The sequence below is a fragment of the Chrysemys picta genome, chromosome 1, assembly GCF_011386835.1.
Source record: "Chrysemys picta bellii isolate R12L10 chromosome 1, ASM1138683v2, whole genome shotgun sequence".
NCBI lineage: Eukaryota > Metazoa > Chordata > Testudines > Emydidae > Chrysemys > Chrysemys picta.
Genome location: NC_088791.1, coordinates 127,354,744 through 127,376,500, shown reverse-complemented (window position 1 = coordinate 127,376,500; position 21,757 = coordinate 127,354,744). Strand labels below are relative to the sequence as shown.

General features: G+C 40.0%; 1 protein-coding gene across 1 annotated transcript in view; it reads right to left on the bottom strand.

Annotated features, from left to right (window-relative positions):
- Positions 1-4,850: 4,850 nt before the first annotated feature.
- FBLN1 (fibulin 1) overlaps positions 4,851-21,757 on the bottom strand; it is a 105,690-nt gene continuing 88,783 nt past the window's right edge. Inside the window, exon 17 of the mRNA XM_005299933.5 lies at positions 4,851-6,026. Coding sequence (XP_005299990.1) covers positions 5,887-6,026 — 140 coding nt within the window. The 3' untranslated portion in view covers positions 4,851-5,886. The remainder of the gene's footprint in view (positions 6,027-21,757) is intronic.

The window sequence follows — 21,757 nt, the reverse complement described above, 5'->3', positions numbered from 1 at the left end:
GTGATTTAAAATAAAAACTTTACATGAACACCAAAATATTTCAACAATGTTGACATTTTTTGTGTGAAAAACTTTGTTTTAGGGCTTGTCTACATGGTGCTTTAGTCCACACCAGATGAGTGCAAATTTAGTCCACGCTAGTGTGTCATGCACTAACTGGCTCATATGGCCCCTGCTGGTGCTCACCAAAAGTTCCCTAGTACATGTTAATGTAGTACTGTCTGAAACGGGACTACATTAATACACACTAAGGAACTTTTGGTGCATGCCAGCAGAGTCTGTGTGGGCAAGTTAGTGCTCAGCATGCTAGTGCAGACTAAATTTTTCACTGCTCTGGTGTGGACTAAAGCATCGTGTAGACAAGTCCTGAAGAAAAGACCAGTTTTCAACCAAAACAGCTTTGTGTTTGAAAAAATTGGATCGGTGGTAGTGGTGAGGTAGGTAATTAATAGAGCTATGCAGGAATCAGAATGTCCATTTCAAAATTTGTGTTTTGTTCTAAATCAGAATGCAGTGTTAAATTTTGAAATCTTCCATGACTTTTTATTTATTTATTTATTTATTTTGTGTCAATCCAAAGCATTTTCTTTCAATAAAACGGAACCTTTTATTCAATTTTCACTTTTAATGTTTTATTATAATTTATAATAGAATATAAAATTAAATAAATTTCAAAAAGTCATTCCAAAGTGAAAAAGCAAACACATTCTGTTTTGCTAAGGTCCACACAGAATGTTTCATCCTTATTAAAATGCAGCTTTTCTATTTTTTAAACAATATTACATGAAAATTCAAATGGAATGTATCAATTTAGACAAACCAGCATTCTATCAGAACATTTTTGACCAGCTCTAGTTATTAAGTATTATCCCCATTTTATGGATAAGGTAAAGAAAATTAAATATTTTTCCTCAGGATCACATAGTGTGTTCGTGATAGATCTAGGAATGGATGTTATGACTCTGAATGAGAACTCAGTGCTCATTCTCCCTAAAGTGTTCTAATGCTCAGTAGTTAGCAAGTGCCCCAGCCAAGACATCACAGCTTGAAGGGGAGCAGGCTCTGATAAACTGGGGTTATACTCAGGCCCAGCTCCCTCTGTGTCTATTATGTAGCCAGAAGCACATACTAAAGGGTGTGCATGCTGATCCTTTTTTTAGGCAGCTGTAAACAGGCACCCCAAAGCACACTCCCAGCAAGCTACTCTGAGTCATCATGCCCTTTGTTGGAAAAGAGAGCTGCTGAACCCACTATATTGCTGGCTCCACTCTCCCCGCTGCATGCCTGAGACTTGGAAAGACAAGGTTTTGCCCACATTTTTTTTTACAGGGAAGAGAAATAATAATTAAGTTATTGGAGACAAAGACATAAAATATGGATCTGATTTTCTATATAACATAGATACTTTAACTACACTATGAAATAGAGAAAAGTCAGGGATCAGAGCCACAATCAAAGCCATCTGTAGAAAAACTAAATCCAAGCTCCTGAAATGTCAAGAGGGAAGTGTTCAAGTCTTCACAGTGAGGCCAGTGTTTTCAAGAGCCCAGGCTTCCTTTTTGTCAGTCCAATTTGCACCCCCATTTTTGCATAAACCAAATTTGCACATGCATCTTTTGCACCCACAGTGAACTGTAGACACACACATTAGTACAGAAACACCTGAAGCAAGACCACATTTATTTACAAGCCCAATATATTCTAGGCACTTATTGGAATAATGGCCCAAATGAGCCTTTTCAGATGCACTGTCCCTTGGGCATCTTCTTATGTGTGTATTATATATGTCTACTAATTTAAGGAATCAAATGCTAAATCCACCAGTCATAGACATGTGGGTTTGTGCTATTCTTTAGATTTAGATACCAATGAATTGTCTACAATCATTAATATTCATGTTTTTTCATGACATGAAATATGAGTAATAATCTACATTTAATAGCTAAACCAACTATAAATCATTACAAATGGTTAATATAAATTATCTGGAAATAGTCTCTATTGCAATTGTTTCATACTGTCATGTATGTGAGAACCCAAATGAATAGAAGTTGCTTATATAAAATGTACGAGGCAATGTATCATTCTGTGACGTGCAGCCTGTCTCGCTAGGCAGTGGAAGGCGTGGCTCTATGACCCCCGGGTGGGATGTTCCATTGAAAAAGCCAGCCTCGTGATATGCCTGTGAGTTCCCTGTATTTCATGAAATGCAAACCTAAGAGAAAGATTCCATAACGGTCAGGTTCATAGTACTGATTCATTACATGTGTTTAGTGACTAAAATAGTCATGAACTGGGTAGGAGAAAGGGATGCTAATGTATTTCATGGGCCAAATTCAGGCTCAGTGTGATTTTTGTGGTGAAGGCAGGAACACATTAATTTTACAGACATTCACAGTAATGTACATATGGTGATGACTTACCATGTTAAAGCATTACAGCAAATTAACTATTGTTTCCAAGAGTTACCATATACAATTAGTTATTAAAACTGTCATTTTAAAACTGTGGAATACCACAGAGTATTTCTCTGCAAATCATGAAATAACTTTTGTCATCATGGCATAGACATATCCAACTATCATATATGGAATGTACTGTTGTGAACACTATTAGGAAATTAGTTTGTGTTTCTTTGAGATATTTTCTTTGGCTCTGTAGCTCTTTAATAGCTCTACTAAGATTACACACGCTATGCAATTTCCCCATCTCTGTCTGCTAATAAATTATAAATCCCCTCAGGAAGTTTTGGGGGTTTGTTTGTTTTTTTTAATGGGAGAATTTTTTTTAAAAAAGGCAAGTTATCTACAAACTGATGAAGATTTTCCCTAGTTGTTTTTCATTCATTATCATCCACCAAACACTTTGTTCAAAGTACAGACCTTGGGCCTGATTCTTGGTGTTCTCCAGCCACTCTGCATTTCTCCAGTGATGCAGACAGCCCCTAATCAGAGCTTAAATGGCCCTGAGCTGATTCCCGATGCAGAGGAATACCCTGGTAGCAGCTCCTACAGCACAGTGAGAATAACTAGGCTCTACCTACGTCCCAGTGATTAATGTCTGCCAGCACTGCCTCAAGGGGCAGTGGACAGTCTGTGACAGGCAGAACAACTGAAAGATCTCTCTCATACTGGGGACCAGGCTAGCATTTGCCATCCCTATAATTAGGGAGTCAAGCCTTTACCCACTTAAAACTTATCTCTACAAGCCTTTTGCTGAATACAACTGTGCCCCTTTAGAGAGCCTGGGTCTATGTGTTACTTGCTCTTGAGCATTATGACTATTCATTATTTACTATGTGACTTATCTCCTAAATCATGTGCTATTGATTCTGTTCCCTGAGTGGATGACAATTTTTAAAAAAACAGAATAAACAGAATAATAATGGTAGTGCATACTCTTGTCAGAAAAACTTCCCCATTTGCACATGAATAAAAGTGCCTGTGCTGACATCCATGCAATCAGAAATGTCTGAGAAGAAAAATGAACCAAAGGTTTCAAGAACATTTTGAACCAAATTGCAGTGGATTTTGTGGACAAATTCATGAATATATTTTCCCACTGGGCTAGCTCTGATTATTGTCATTCACAGATAAATACTACAAATTATTTTATCTGACTTTATGCAATTTGCAATGGTTGTAAATTTGAATGTCACAGGCTTGGATTAGATTAATAGCTATCCTTTTCTATCATCAGTAAATTTTCTGATTTACTCTGCTGGCATACTATAAATTAAGGAATGTCATGGTGACTATGGCACTGAGCAATCACTATCTTCATTAGATGTGAAACATAAAATCACTACTGGATAAGTACTATCATATGACTTCCAGGCTATTCAAAAAGCTGGTTACAATTTTCAGATTATTTGGATACACTGTAAGAAAATAGTTTTCCAGGAAATAGTAGTAATGTGTTTTGCCATCCTCATTTTCAATATTTTATCAAAAAAGTGGGCTGGATAGGAGAGATAAGAGTAAAGGAGAAGGTTGTAGATGAGTTTGTTCATTACTTTGAGCCTAAAATTTATATTTTACTGTACCAAAGGTCTTTCTGATGCAACTAACTAGAGAGGAAATGAGCAATCACAAACTACAATCTAGAAAATCGATGGAACCAGTTTTCCTGATTTTTGATACTGATGCTATTTATTTTTCCTGCATTGGCAAGGAGGAGAATTGGATGAGTTAATGGATCTTTGTCATCTCCATTTTCTCAGACACTATTAATTCAATATAATAAAGTGGGTTTTTTTGTTTTGTTTTTGTTTTTGTTTTTTGTTAAAAGAACAATTTAAAATGGCTAATAATCCCTGAAAACAAGGATTCCAAAAATCTCCTTCAGTTTTTTGAATAGTGAAAGGCACCTGCTCTGAATCCACTTGCTACACTAACATCTTTCTATCTAAATATGGGAAGTATTTAAGGAGACAGTGAGGCATGCCCAAGTAGCCTTTGAGAACACTGGACATGTTTTAGATTATCACTGTTTCATGATGGCATCCTGAAAGCCAAATTATGTACAGTAATCCAGTGTTCAGTAATTAAGGTGTAATTTAATACAACCAATCAAATATTCTTTAGTCAAAACTTATATGTGAGAATGTTTTCGTTATAAATTCCCAGTTTGTGCCTGAGGTAGACTGGACTCGTATCGACTTCAATGGGGTTTGGATAAACTATATGCTAGTTAAAAGGCAAGTGTTTCTGTCTAATAATGGGTGGGTGCACTGGCAGGGTTGTGTGTGTGTGTTTGTGTGTTTCTCAGATAAGCAGGAAAAAGAAGATACATGGGTATTTTCCCACTAAAACTTTTTTCTTCAGGATTCTCAATTACAGACCAAAACAAACATGGAGCTGTTTATTTTCACTTTTGTAATAAAAAGATACATTATTTTCATTACTTGGATGCCCAGAACATACATTCAACATTAATTTATTTAAGAAAGTTTCATTATATTATTGCATATGCTTTGGTCTGGTGCTCAGAAAAGTCTATAGCTTAACATACTAGTTTCTTTACAAAGTTTAAAAAATATATATTGTACTGTGCTTTACTTTCTGGAGGTGTTTATCTAGAATTCCAATGTATTGGTGAGTATATTTTGGTTTGGAGTGTAGGCAATATGCTGTAATTCTTGTAATATATTAATTCCAATTAGAGGTTTTAGTTAAGTTGGATCCAACATGCTTCGTTTTATAGTCAAATAAGAGGTACAAAACATGAGTGTTTTATCTGATAGGTGCAAAGACTTGTTCCTCTTGCTATCTTTACTTCCTTTTACAATTCCTCTTGTAATTGTGGCCAAACAGCTTTTTTAAATCTTTAGGCAAAGATTTTCAAAAGTGGCAATTTATTTTGGGTGCCCATCTTGAATTAATATAAAGGGGCCTGCTTTTCAGAGGGTGGATATTTTGGCATTTTTGAAAATCAGGCCTTTTCAGATATTTCAAATTGGGCACCCAAACGTTTGAGGCAAAATGACTCATTACTTTTTGGACTTTCCTCCAATGGTACCATATATTCATCACAATGGTCTATGGCTAGTCCTTTCTCCCATGTCCTTTATAGCGCTGGCAATCAGGTAAAGGAGCAATAGTTAAGATTTGCCTGAATATTTAGAGAAAAATTTAAATTCACTAAGCAGATGAGCACTTTTCTACCATACTTATTTATAAACACAAATCAGGTTCATTTATTTTGCTCCATCCTACATCTAGTCAACATAGCTTGGTACTTGTCTTAATTAAACTATAATCCAAATGTTAAAAAACAAAACAAAAACAAAACACTATTGGGTTTTACAAACCGGCATATAACATAATAGTTTGTGGTAAGGATTTAGTCTGCAGTGGCTTGCTTGTTTCAGATTTTAAAGCTCTACTAAAACCAATATTCAGACACAAAGATGTGCACGTTGACAATGTTACGATGAGAGACAATCCCGTTCACCACATAGTTCATCTCCAGTTTCAGAATGGCATGGAAAGGTCCAACAATGGGCTTCACCTGACGAACTACACCTGTGGCAAAAAACAAAAATAAGCAATGAAGATTAATACAGTGAAATCAAATGGTTTCTGATTAGCTGTAGATTATATAGGGTTTGTCAATACTTTTGATTAACAATTACATTTACAGAATGTTGGTCTGGTTTGCAAATGTACAAAAAAGGGCTATATCTGCAATGATTATTCCCCTTTCATATTTTGACCAGCTCCTATTTTCAGTACATTTACTAAAACACTGATAATGGAAAAAACACTGAATACTCCGCAGTTACCAATATTTTCTTCCACATTTTGCCCAATCTATGCAAACTATTTTTCTAAAAATAGAACATAAGACATTGATTTGTTTAAGTAAAGCAAGATGCAGATTAAGCTGGAGAATGTAAAAAGAGATGGATACATATAACAGAACACCAAGAATGAACTTTCCACTCTATTTCGGACAGGAGAGATTACAAGAAACACTAATTAGTACCTGATAATAAGCACTTCTCACATACACATCAATCACCACCAATTTGTGTATTATGGTGGGCCAAATTATTATAAACAATCCCATTGAAAGCAGTAGGATGATAGCTGGAGGGAGGTAAGTATGCAAGGTGAGTAAAGAATGTGGCTATCAGAATCTATCCCAGTGGTATTTGAAACGTGTTGTTTAATTTTAAAAACTAATCTGTATTGTTACTGCTGATCACATTTTAAATACATCACTTTCACATTACCTCATCTGCACTGGGACATATGATGAACAAATACAATGATAGTGGAGCAATTAGTTATACTTTTTAAGACTTAATCTTGCAATTTGTTCTGCATGGACAGATGCCTGCAGCCAAACAGAATAGCTGTAGGAAGGCCCTGATCCTGCACCATTAAAGTCATTGGGAGCTTTTCCCTAAATCATTATTACATAGGGTTTGCTTCCATGAACTATCTTATTCTCCATATTAAACACATCATGCAGCTACTGTATTATTAGTATGTGGAAGTTTAAAGTGGTCAAAGACATATAAATCCAAAGCTAACTGATAGACATCAGGAATTTGGTATAGAATCCCCATTTCAAATACTTGATTCTGACAGCTGATGTGCTACAGTGGCATTTGATTTGGTAGGAAATATATAGTTTGAGTGGATTATTTTAGATGTATTCCTTCTAGATCTTAAGAGTTATGTTTCAAAGCATATAGCACAACGTCTTTATGGAATTCCAAAAGAATTCTTATAGCAGTTCCCTAAGAACACATTGGCTTAAGATCTGATGGTGGAGATAAACGTTTGCTTATGTAGGCTGTCAGCACCTTTTTTCTAGTGCAGTGATGACATTACAGCCCTGTCCTGTTTAAATACTGACTAATATCTTCAGCATGTAGTAAAATAGCAAACTTTTCACCACATTCATTTTGCTTGCCATATTTAATGAATACACTTCTTTTAAAGCATCCTTTCCCCCTACAATTTATTTTTTTTAGTTTTCTTGGCCAGCATCCTGCACCTTGTAAAATTGACTTGTGGTGGCAAGGGCTGTGTAGAAAGAAAAAAAAAAACTCTCTGGAATTCCCCTTCCTGTATGGGGGGAAGTGTTTTAATAATATTGTATGACATTATTGTGGAACTCATCTTCCATCTCCATTATGTGAATTTGCACTATGGAATCCAATCAATAACATATAATATTTAACCCACTTAATTTCTTTCTTGTTCTTTAGTAACGTTCAAATGATAAGGGCCGGTGTTCCTATTTAGTAATCCTTTAATATTTTTAGTCTCACCTTTTTTCAGCCCCTCCACCCCCCTTTCCATTCATGTCCCTCCAGCAGATCCACTGCCGGGCACCTCCAATTCCAGGCAATTCTGGGGGCGGGGGGCTTCCACCAGCTCCCCACCTTTTCATCCAGGTCCCTCCAGCAGTTCCTTTGCTGGAACCACGCCCGACCACGCCCCTTCATAGGAGGGGTTAGGGTGGACTATAATGATGGGGGGTTGGCTCCCCACTGTACCAATCAGAGGAGTCTCCAACTGCCCCCGGCTTGCTCAATTACCAACCACCTCTCCTTAATTCCTTTTCCAAGCCATTTATCCGTTTTTTGGTGTGTGTGTGTGCCTTAATTTATGTAGTACCTGCACTGAACATCCGCTATACACTTAAATAAAGAGTTGCAACATATGGCCTACTGCCAGTCATCAACAGAGCCCACCTGAACCTGCTGCGAGGAAGGCTAACCCCCCCCCCCCCCCCCCCGCCCACCACCACCACTGCACCTGGCCAATATGGTGGTAAGGGAAAAATTCCTTCCCAGCCCCCCTTAGTGGGGTGGCTAACATAATGCCCACAGCAGATATAACTAATCACCCGGCATATTTGTGACCTAAATAGGGAGGCAGGGTGGGCGCTGCCCAGCCTGTTCCCAGGCTGACCTTTTTAAACCCCTCATTCCTAGATGGTGAGTCATACACCACACTGACTGCTTTTCCAGCAGTTTTACGTCCTCCCTCCTCCTCCAAGCCAGAAAGCATTGCCCTCTTCTCCCGGCCAGCCAGACAACTCCCCCCGCCCTTCCCCCTGCTTAAAGTGCAGGGTGGTGATTGTAGCCAAATGCCATTACATTTCACCTTTATTGTCTCTTCTGATTCATTCAAATAAGTGCTTACTAAAAGACAGATGGAATTTAAGTTTGCTTTCAGAAGCAGCTGATAGAGGGAAAAAACAAAGGCACAGTGTACAATTTGACAGCCCCTGTATAGTTATTTTGCTGCTGCTTTAAAATCAAGACTAATCATGGGCCAATGAGTAAATACTGCTCATACGAAATAGTTATGTACAGAAAATTGAAGTGTGATGTTTTTGTTAAGACTGGCTATGGTAAAAATATGTGGAATGTGGCATATCCTATATTCTTTCAATGTTTCTTTGTTTTTATCTATTTAGATTTGCATACAAAATAAAAAGGGAGTGCCCCTGCAATACATTGCAAAACAGAAATAAAATTAAAAAGCCAGCAGAACACAAAACTCCTCTCCTCCAGCAAATATATAGGAGGACCTGCTTGGACAGGCTTCCTTACAGGTAGTATAGGTGAAGCTGAACCCTCTCTAAGTCTGATTTCTGGATAAGCTTCCCTCCTGTCCTACATTTGGGTTTTATGATGTGTGAAAGAAATTAACTTTAAAATGATCCATTGGACAAATACATGCAGCAGGAACACCTAGTGTACAATAATCACGAACCTTTGTTAATCAAGCGTTTCCATTTCTCCCTTTTGATAACAAGCAATACAGAGAACAATTGATCCTTTTCCTCTGACAAGCACAGATGAAAGCCATACACCAGAGCTGCCGAAAAGCTTGTAATATGGCCTTATAGGCCAAAGGCTATTCAGTTACCCAGATTCCAGTAAATCTGCTATAGTTGTCCTGGAAGCTGTTTTGAGAAATCATTGCAGATTAAGTGTCATAATTTGTCATCGGTTTTTAAGAAGGGTCTAAAACTCCAAGGCCTTGCACTTTCTGCAGTCATTTATGTGCGCAAAGTGCTACCCCATCAGAATTCTCTCCTTGCCTTCACAATGATTGCGGTGCGGTACACCCACTTTGCACAGGGGCAGGTGACTACACAAGGGGCAAAGTGCTTGAGAATCAGGCCCAGGATATTTAATACACACATTTGGTTATTAGTATCAATCACAGTTTCAAAAGCTTTCATCAGGAAGCCCATCCTAAAATGCCACATGCAGTACTTATGACTGCTTTTAAATGAAGCAGATTTATCAGTCACTGCAGCCTTTGCACAAACATGTTGTTTCACTATGCATTTTGGCAGACCAAAGGTACAGTTCAGCTTTGTGGTCTGGCTCCTTTCAGCGTTTTTAGTTGAATATTAATATTAAGTACAAAAACATACTTTACAGCAACAGGAAGGTTACAATTTTGAACATACACAAGAGTCAAGAATTGCAGGAATAAAGCAGCCAGTTTCTGATCTCACTTACACCAGTAATAGAGTAGCTCTGGTGATTGCAATGGATGATCTACAGCCCCCTCCCTCGTCCCTGAAATACAGAAGTATGCTATGTAAATCCGAGTTAAACAGCTGGCGCAATTTACTCGAGTGCAAGGCAATTTACATAGCTCTGAGCATTACCATTCTCATCCTTGTAAGGTTGCACCCCTCGGGTTGCCAATCCTCCAGGATTGTCCTGGAGTCCCCAGGAATTAAACATTAATCTCTAATTAAAGATTATGTCATGTGATGAAGCCTCCAAGAATATGTCCAACCAAAATTGGCCATCCTAGCACCCACATGCGGAATTGAGGCACACACATTCAAATACTACAGTCACTGCTGATTTTCCTCAGTTGTCTCTTGTGCATATCTCTGATATTTCTAAGGAAACAGCTGCACCCTGATGATTCCCATTAGTATACGACTCCGCATGAGGCTGTGAATTATGAGAATGCTATGGGAGCTAGCTGCAAGTGATGCTCCATTTGCCTCTGATGTTAGGGTCACAAAGCACACGTGAATGGTGACTCCACCTGCAGCTGATTCAGGACAAGTTGTTCACTGTGTGATTTTTGTATATAGTTGCTCTGTACTTTGTCTTGAGCTGACATTCCATTTTACTTCCCTTGAAGTAGTCTATTGATCTGAAGTAACCACTGTTTGCATTGCTGAGTTGGCAAGGGGGGACCTTCAACCTGTCAGACCTGTACATTGATTTATCTTGTTAAATATGAACAGCGGAGATATCCGAGGCGCATTCCAAGATGAGCAGCTTAAACACTGGGTGAAATCGTGGCCTCATTCAGTCAATGGGAGTTTTACCATTGATTTCAACGGGGCCAGGATTTCATCCTCCACATGTAAGTTGGCCTTTGTAACATTCCTATACCCATACCCTAGTCTTCACCATTAGTGCTGTGCTATCACTGCATGTACAATATGTGGACATAATTACCAATCAAAATAAAGGTTTCTCTCTGAGCAAGAGATAGCGAGTAACCATGCTATGCCCAAATTTTTCTTAGGATGCCCAATATATGAAAACACCATAATGTTGCAATCGCCTCATGAAACTTAAAGGACTCTCTCTCTGCTTGCTAGTAGGTACACATGTGCTACATTACTACATGGCAGGCTGGAAACAATGAGAGCCATCCATAATGCCTGTGAAGACGTTTGCTTTATTATCTTACTCATAGACCTTGAGGCCAGATGGGACCATTGTGATCATCTAGTCTGATCTCCCGAACATTGCGGGCCACAGAACCTCACCCACCCACCCTGTACTAGACCCAGTTACTCAGCAGAGGTGATGAAGTCTTCAGACCATGATTTTAAGACTTCAAGTTACAGAGAATACACCATTTATTCTAGTTCAAACCAGCAAGTGACCCATGCTCATGCTGCAGCGGAAGGTGAAAAATCCCCAAGGTCTCTGCTAGTCTGGCCTGGGGGGAAATTCCTTCCTGACCCCAAATATGGTGATCAATTAGACCCTGAGCATGTGGGCAAGACTCCCAGACACCTGGGAAAGAATTCTCTGAAGTAACTCAGAGCCTTCCCCATCAAGTGTCCCATCTCCGGCCATCGGAGGTATTTGCTACTAGCAGCTGCAGATGTACTCAAATGTTGCACGTTCAATATGACAGCGCCTACATCAGAAATCAAGGCAATACTAAAAGGTGGGTCATAAACAGGCTCCAGGTTGCACACCTGTTGTGTCTTTTTGCTTTTTAAACAGCAAAGATACTATGCATATGAAGAAACCAGATAGGCACATTTGGGTCCCAAATAACCATGTGTACTAAATGTAGGCAAGGGTTTCTCACCACTTTTGGTGTCTTTTCAAACTATGAACTTGATGCAGGAATTACTAGGTGAAATATTATGCTGGCCTGTGTTATGCAGTAGGTCAGAGTAGATGACCATTATGGTTCTTTCTCGTCTTAGATTCTATAAAAATCTATTAATCTTTATTAGGGCTGTTGATTAAAAGCAGTTAACTCACGCGATTAACTACAAAAAAGTAATCGTGATTAAAAAAATTAATCACAATTAATCGCAGTTTTAATCTCACTGTTAAACAATAGAATACCAACTGAAATGTATTAAATATTTTTGGATGTTTTCCTACATTTTCAAATATATTGATTTCAATTACAACACAGTATACAAAGCAGAAAATGCTCACTTTATATTATTTTTTATTACAAATATTTGCACTGTAAAAATGGCAAACAAAAGAAATAGTATTTTTCAGTTCACCTTATACAAGTAATGTTGGGCAATCTCTTTATCGTGAAAGTGCAACTTACAAATATAGATTATTTTTTGTTACACAACTGCACTAAAAAACAAAATAATGTAAAACTTTAGCTCCTACAAGTCCACTCAGTCCTACTTCTTGTTCAGCCAATCACTAAGACAAACAAGTTTGTTTATATTTATGGGAGATAATGGTGCCCACTTCTTGTTCACAGTGCCACCAGGAAGTGAAAACAGACATTCTCACTTTTGTAGCTGGCATTGCAAGGGCTTTATGTGCCAGATATGCTAAACATTCGTATGCCCCTTCATGCTTCGGCCACCACTCCAGAGGACATGCTTCCGTGCTGATGATACTTGTTAAAAAAATGAATTAATTAAATTTGTGACTAAACTCCTTGGGGGAAAATTTTATGTGTACTACTCTGTTTACCCGCATTCTGCCATATATTTCATGTTATAGCAGTTTCAGATAATGACTCAGCCCCTGTTGTTCGTTTTAAGAACACTTTTGCTGCAGATCTGACAAAACACAAAGAAGGTACCAATGTGAGATTTCTAAAGATAGCTACAGCACTCGACCCAAAGTTTAAGAATCTGAAGTACCTTCCAACATCTGAGAGGGACGAGGTGTGGAGCATGCTTTCAAAACTCTTAAGAGCAACACTCAGATGCAGAAACTACAGAACCCGAACCATCAAAAAAGAAAATCAACCTTCTGCTGGTGGCATCTGACTGACTCAGATGATGAAAATGAACATGTGTCGGTCCACATTGCTTTAGAGAGTTATCAAGCAGAATCCGTTATCAGCAAGGACGCATGTCCTCTCAAATGGTGGTTGAACCATGAAGGGACATATGAATCTTTAGTGCATCTGGCACATAAATATCTTGCAATGCCGGCTACAACAGTACCATGCGAATGCCAGTTCTCACTTTCAGGTGATATTGTAAACAAGAAGCAGGCACCATTATCTCCTGTAAATGTAAACCAAGTTGTTTGTCTGAGCGATTGTCTGAATGAGAAGTAGGACTGAGTGGACTTGTAGGCTCTAAACTTTTACATTGTTTTATTTTTGAATGCAGTTATTTTTTGTACATAATTCTACATTTGTAAGTTCAGTTTTCATGATAAAGAGATTGTACCACTGTATTTATATAAGGTGAATTGAAAAATACTATTTCTTTTGTTTTTTACAGTGCAAATATTTGTAATAAAAATAAATATAAAGTGAGCACTGTACACTTCGTATTTTGTGTTGTAAGTGAAATCAATATATTTGAAAATGTATAAAATATCCAAAACTATCCTATTATTGTTTAAGAGTGCAATTAATCGTGTGATTGATCACAATTAATTTTTTTAACAGTGCAGAGCTTGAGCTAGTTTTCAAACCCAAATTTTTCCTTTGACTTTATAGGTAACTCAAAAATAACCCAACAGAGACCTCAGCCTAAGGTTCTGTCCTAAGTCTGTCTGTCCCTACGGGTTCCCACTAGGACTTCTGTCCTAGCTCTCTAATTCCCTCTCCCCACAGAGACATTCCCATTCTCTTGGTGGTTAAACATTCCCTGGTTAGAGCTAACTAGACCCAACTGCCACCATGACTCAGCAGCTGTTACCTTGACTCTTAATGCAGGGTTTTAGCAGCTGAGGCTTGGCTAACTTAAACAAATAGCCTTTATATGACATTATAACAGAATCTTATAGTCTACACGTTTCAAAAGCACCTTTTACATATTACATCATAATTACATTACTACATACAAGGAATGAAGTGGGCTCCCTCCCACCTCTTTCTCTGCAGGCTCCTGTTGCTCCCCAGCCCTGTGCAGAGGTATGGGTAATGAAGAAGAGCAATTCCCTCATCCTTTTAGATTCCAGCCCCACCTCAGTAGTGCAGAGGGTTCCTAGGAAAAGAAGATGCCCTCTTGGCCCCAAAATGAGAAATAACAGAAGGTCTCTTGTTCTATCACTGGTTAGAGTTGCCAGGCATCCGGTTTTCGACCAGAACACCCAATCAAAAAGGAACCCTGGTGACTCTGCTCAGTATCGTTGACCAGGCCATTAAAAGTCCAATTGGCTGCCCACAGTAGAGCAGGCAGGATGCCTGCCTGGCTCCCGGAAGTGGCCGGCATCTCCCTCTGGCTCCTAGGTGCAGGGGCAGCCATGGGGGCTCTGCGTGCTGCCCCCACCCCGAGTGGCGGCTCCGCAGCTCCCATTGGCCTGGAATTATGACCAATGGGAGCTGCAGGGTCCTGTGGATGAGGAGCCACCTGGCCATCCCTGTGCCTAGGAGCCAGAGGGAGATGTCGCTGCTTCCGGGAGCCGCCGGAGGTAAGTGCCGCCCGAAGCCTGCACTCCAGCCCCCTGCCCCAGCCTTGAGCCCCCTCCTGTGTATTTCAAGGCAGACTGCCTGGTGGGCTGCCCCAGAGCCAAGGACCCTAGGGGAATAAGTCTCAGAGCCCAGGTCATCTGACACAGGCTTGCACTGCAGGGCTATAAAGTTGCAGTGTGGATGTTTTGGCCCCTCTCTGCTCATGAGGTCTCAGAACCCAGACTCCAGCCCAAACCTGAAGGTCTACACTGCAATTTTATAGCCCCAGAGTCCAAGCCCCATGAGCCTGGGTCAGCTGACCAGGGCCAGCCATTGCTGTGTGGCAGGTATTTTGTCACCGTGTAGACATACTCTGTGGGACCTGAATTTCAGGTATCCCATCTGGCAGGCTGCCCCTGAGCATGGGAGGCTAGGGGTATATCTACACAGCAGCTGAGAGCCAGCCTCCCAACCCGGGTAGACAGGCTTGCACTAGCAGGGCTCAAGCTAGTGCACTAAAAATAGCAGTGTGGAACTTGTGGCTTGGACTTTCAAGCCCACCTGGCCCCCTAGGCTTGAGATTCTGAGCTCCAGCCTGAGCCACAATGTCCAGCTGCCCAGCCCCCAGGGTACGTCTACGCTGCAGTGGGGAGCTTGGCACCTACCGGACACCGTAATTATCACCTTGAAAAGCATCGAGCTTTAAAAGCAATAATTGGATTTTTTTAACAATTTCAAAACCATTTCTTTTCTCCTAAATGCAATATCAGAAACAGCTGACTGATTTGTGCTGAAACTTTACCAAAAAATAAAAATTCATCCTAAAACAGAAACAAGCATGGGAAATTTCAGCCTGAATGGTTTGAGTTTGGCAAAATCATGAGCAACTGAAAACAGGGGTTTGTAATGAAAAGTGTTGGGCAACTTTAACTATAGGCACCACTGTCAGCTTTGCCTATAATTCTATATTTTTGACAACTTTTATTTTTAAGTATATTTACTTAATGTACTCTCCCTTTCTCCTCCACATCTATTTCTGTATACTTTTATATACACAGTGGCCAAAATTTTCAAAATTAGAGGTAACATTTTCAGAAGGGCCTGAGTGATTTAAGAGTCTACGTTTCATAGATTTTCAATTAGATTTGGGCTTCTAAGTACCTAAGTCACTTTTTAAAATGGGACTTAGGCACTTTTGAAAATTATATCCTGCATGCCTTAAGTTGGCTCCTTATTTATGCTTCTAAATAAGTTGTCTGATTTGGGTGCTCCTTACTTTTGAAAATTAGGGCACTTTTAAATGCACCAAAATAAGGATTTTAGAGTCTAACTTTAGGTACCCAGTTTTGAAAATCTTGGCCAGTACTTCAAAAGTGTGCCTAACAATTACAGATATTTATGGCACAGTTATATTCCTGTGAACAAATTCTACATTAACATACAATCCATGTTAATATATCCACCTATGTACCTAATCCTCTAAACCTGTTACACCCAATGAAATATTCAAAATATACCATCAAACAAGAATGAAGGCCTAATTCACAATGCTGTAAGGGTATTATACTATAAAGTAAATGGAAATCTATTTCAGTGTTTTGAATTTTGATTAGTGAGTTGTCGGAGTCATTTAACCATATTTATGTTTGTCACGTGTGGCAGCTCAAGGATGAATGCTATTAATGCAGAGGTGGGCAAACTACGGCCCGTGGGCCACATCTGGCCCACAGGACCCTCCTGCCCAGCCCCTGAGCTCCTGCCCCAGGAGGCTAACCCCCGTCCCGTCCCCGGCTGTTCCCTCTCCCCCGCAGGGCCGGCTCTAGGCACCAGCAAAACAAGCTGGTGCTTGGGGCGGCACATTTTTAGGGGCGGCATGGCCGGCGCCAGAATGCCGCCCCTAAAAATGTGCCCCGGCCGCCCTAGCTCACCTCCGCTGCTGCTGCCACGGCGCGCGAAACAGCTGATTCGTGCACCGCTGCTCCCCCTCCCTCCCAGACTTGAGAGCCTGGGAGGGAGGGGGACAAGCAGCGCCAGCGCCGCACCCACTCGGAGTCTCCCCCTCCCTCCTAGGCTTGAGAGCCTGGTGGGAGGAGGTAGGGCTGGGGATTTGGGGAAGGGGCGGAGTTGAGGTGGGGCCGGGGGTGGGGTAATTAAATAAGGGGGAGGCAGTCAGGGGACATGGAGAGGTGGATGGGGCAGGGGTCCAATTCTTGCTGTCTCTTGCTCAAAGAGAAACCTTTATTTTGATGGTCCCGGGGGGGCCATCAGGGGATAGGGGGGGAGTCGGACAGGGGGCGGGGGCCGGGCCATGCCTGGCTGTTTGGGGAGGCACAGCCTCCCCTAACCGGCCTTCCATACAATTTTGGAAACCCGATGTGGCCCTCAGGCCAAAATGTTTGCCCGCCCCTGTTTTAATGCATGGTTTGATGCCTGCAGTGGTGGTTACCAAGAAATAATTTGTTTTCTAAAGAAAAATAATTGATTAATAAACCAGATTCTATCAGAAATTCCAGAAAAAAGACACGACAGGAGCCTTTATCATTATTGTCACAAATAATTCAAGAGCAATGTAGCTAAATTCCATTAAAATGGTGAGGAAAAATGAAAAGGATCATTTAGCCTTTGAATGATGGAAAAACCTTAAGTAATAAGAACATAAGAATGGCCGTACTGGGTCAGACCAAAGATCCATCCAGCCCAGTATCCTGTCTACCGACAGTGGTCAATGCCAGGTGCTCCAGGGGGAGTGAACCTAACAGGCAATGATCAAGTGATCTCTCTCCTGCCATCCATCACCACCCTCTGACAAACAGAGGCTAGGGACACCATTCCTTACCCATCCTGGCTAGTAGCCATTAATGGACTTAACCTCCATGAATTTATCCAGTTCTCTTTTAAACCTTGTTATAGTCCTAGCCTTCACAACCTCCTCAAGCAAGAAGTTCCACAAGTTGACTATGTGCTGTGTGAAGAAGAACTTCCTTTTATTTATTTTAAACCTGCTGCCCATTAATTTCATTTGGTGGTCCCTAGTTCTTATATTATGGGAACAAGTAAATAACTTTTCCTTATTCACTTTCTCCACATCACTCATGATTTTATATACCTCTATCCATATCCCCCCTTAGGCCTGGTCCACACTAACCCCCCCACTTCAGACTAAGGTACGCAAATTCAGCTACGTTAATAACGTAGCTGAATTTGAAGTACCTTAGTCCGAACTTACCACGGGTCCAGACGCAGCAGGCAGGTTCCCCCATCGATGCCGCGTACTCCTCTCGCCGAGCTGGAGTACCGGTGTCGACAGCGAGCATTTCCAGGATCGATTTATCGCGTCTAGACAAGACGCGATAAATCGATCCCAGAAGATCGATTGCCTGCCGCCGAACCAGGAAGTAAGTGTAGACCTACCCTCTTATATACCTCTAGCATATCCCCCCTTAGTCTCCACTTTTCCAAGCTGAAAAGTCCTAGCCTCTTTAATCTCTCCTCATATGGGACCCTTTCCAAACCCCTACTCATTTTAGTTGCCCTTCTCTGAACCTTTTCTAATGCCAGTATATCTTTTTTGAGAGGAGATCACATCTGTATGCAGTATTCAAGATGTGAGAGTACCATGGATTTATATAAGGGCAATAAGATATTCTCTGTCTTATTCTCTAACTCCTTTTCAGTGATTCCTAACATCCTGTTTGCTTTTTTGACTGCCACTGCACACTGCGTGGACGTCTTCAGAGAATTATCCACGATAACTCCAAGATCTTTTTCCTGATTAGTTGTAGCTAAATTAGCCCCTATCATATTGTATGTATAGTTGGGTTATTTTTCTCAATGTGCATTACTTTACATTTATCCACATTAAATTTCATTTGCCATTTTGTTGCCCAGTCTCTTAGTTTTGTGAGATTTTTGAAGTTCTTCACAGTCTGTTTTGGTCTTAACTATCTTGAGCAGTTTAGTGTCATCTGCAAACTTTGCCACCTCACTTTTTACCCCTTTCTGCAGATCATTTATGAATAAGTTGAATAGGATTGGTCCTAAGACTGACCCTTGGGGAACACCACTAGTTACCCCTCTCCATTCTGAAAATTTACCATTTATTCCTACCCTTTGTTCCCTTTCTTTTAACTAGTACTCAATCCATGAAAGGATCTTCCTTCTTATCCCATGACAACTTAATTTATATAAGAGTCTTTGGTGAGGGACCTTGTCAAAGGCTTTCTGGAAATCTAAATCCACTGGATTCCCCTTGTCCACATGTTTGTTGTCCCCTTCAAAGAACTCTAATAGATTAGTAAGACATGATTAGACTTACCAGTCTGTAATTGCCGGGATCACCTCTAGAGCCCTTTTTAAATATTGGCGTCACATTAGCTATCTTCCAGTCATTGGGTACAGAAGCCGATTTAAAGGACAGGTTACAAACCATAGTTAGTAGTTCCGTAATTTCACATTTGAGTTCTTTCAGAACTCTTGGGTGAATGCCATCTGGTCCCGGTGACTTGTTACTGTTAAGTTTATCAATTAATTGCAAAACCTCCTCTAGTGACGCCTCAATCTGTGACAATTCCTCAGATTTGTCACCTACAAAAACCGGCTCAGGTCTGGGAATCTCCCTAACATCCTCAGCCATGAAGACTGAAGCAAAGAATTCATTTAGTTTCTCCGCAATGACTTTATTGTCTTTAAGTGCTCCTTTTGTATCTTGATCAGTAGCTCTTTGGAGACAGCAGACATAAGTATCTGGGAATTGCCTGTATTCTGACAGCTAGATTGTGCCTGTAGGCACAGTTGTGAGCAAGGAGTAGATTTGGGAAACAGAGACTTCCTTCTGAGGCACAATTCCCTCCCTGATTTCTCCTTACTCTGGGGCACTAGCTGCCTCAAGGAAGCCTTTCTGGGTGTGGTATGGATGGGGCCATAATACCACACCCCTACGTGATAAGTTTACTATGGATGTAGGAACTCTGCATCTTGCTGTTGACCGAATACACTGAGATGTGCCATCCCACAGCATCTCTGTAAGCATCATAATACTTCAGAAATTGTTACGTAGTTGATGCACTCTCATTCCCATCCCATCATGGTTCACGTCCCTAAGCACCATTAATTAATCCTAAGTAATGATGGTGACAAACAATTCATAGATTCTAGGACTGGAAGGGACCTCGAGAGGTCATCGAGTCCAGTCCCCTGCCTGCATGGCAGGACCAAATACTGTTTTTATTAAAGCACTCACAATCATTACTGTGACATAATGAAACTTTACACACACACACACACACACACACACACACACACTTTTGGGCAGAAACAATGTGAAAAATTTTAGCCAAGAATGTGCATGTGTGAACAGGGAGCTTAACTATTTAGCAACTTTAACTGTAGTGTTTGTTGCTAAATGAATGTTGTATACTTCCTGAAATACTGAATCAGATAAGAGAGAACTTTTTATTATATTACATCAACATGGCCTCTTTCAGTCAAACTATACATATCTGAATACATAGTTCACTCTCCATTATAAGCAATTAGGCAGTAACTAGTTTCAGCCCATAACTAGAAATATGTATGTAGGTTTTGTGGTGTGAGAGAGCCCAGCAATCAAGGGTAAACTGCAGTCCATCATCCTTAGCTTGATCCAGAGAAGCATCTATTTGGGGCTGTTCTTTCTCCTCAAACTCCCACTTACTGGAGTGATCCCATCAATTCTCTGCTTTTCTGAGATAACCACCATTGCAATTTATTTCCCTGGTCCTAAACATCTTGATCTGATATTTGTATAGTTTGATTAAAGTTCTATTTATAAAGAGTTTATAAATGATTAATCAATTGTAATAGATTGCTAAAGAGTCAAACTGGACAATAGGTTGCTTCTATTGATAACAACTTCCACTGACGTCTCTATAACTATGTATAACACATACTACTCCTGTCTGTGACATGCTTATGACTTCTAGTAATCATTTATTAACCCTTTATAAATCATTTATAAATTAAACGTAGGGTGACCAGACAGCAAATGTGAAAAATCGGGACAGGGGGTGGGGGTAATAGGAGCCTATATAAGAAAAAGACCCAAAAATCAGGACTGTCCCTATAAAATTGGGACATCTGGTCACCCTAATGAAACTTTATGTAAAGTCTGACCAGATAAACAATTATGTCTAAGCTCTTCAGATTGCAATAGAACAAGTCGATGAAGTTTTCAAAATGGGTTTTACATTCTGATAAATTTAGGATTAATGAGTCTTAGTTGCAAGGAATTCACTTCCTTGATTCATAAGGAAACTACATTAGAAATGCCATGCTCAGGGATATTCTCAATTAAAAATGAATCTTACTTTACTAAATGACCATGTTTGATGGTTCAAAAATTTGGGATGCAATTTATTATAAATGCAATACTTCAATTGTTCATCAAAAATTAATTTTATTTACACTTGTGAGCTCTAGAAAGCTTTTGATTGAATAGAAGGACCTGTACTTTTTAACTATAAACAGGCTTCATGGAACTTATAAGTTTTTGGCCGGAAACAAATGATAAATATTTTCAAAGTTATTATCTGTCATGTTAGATCATATAGATTAGGTATTGGGAAAGAGTTAAAAGCAACCTTGGCTTCTAGTGAGGTTTGGCTTGTTTATGAATACTGTGATCTTTATTAAGGGTACCCAATAAATTCAGAAAGATGTGCTCTTATCTTGGTTTTGGCAAACTCAAAGTGGTTTTAGATCTTGGGTTTGCTTTGGGGCCAAAACTTTGCAAAGGGTTTCCAAACTGACAACATAGTGAGATTACGCATACATAAACTGCACTAACTGAACTTGCACTATCCTTAGAGAAACAAACTATTTTCCACCATTTTCATCTTTCATTTTTTCAGTCCTAAGCTTTTGAGAATTTTATCTGGGTTAAGTCGTTTTAGTTTTTCAGCGGTCACAAAAAGATGGGGAAAATGTCAAGGCTGAATGTTAAAATAAGCAAGCCTAAATGATATACACCAGATATCCCTGTGTGTAGGCAAAACAATCCCTTGTTTAACTCACAATGTCTGTTTATTTATATCTATCATTTTTTATTAGTCCCAGTCACGATAGTCCTTAATGTGTGTGCAATTACCAGTTTTGTGTATGCCATTTGGGTCCACATT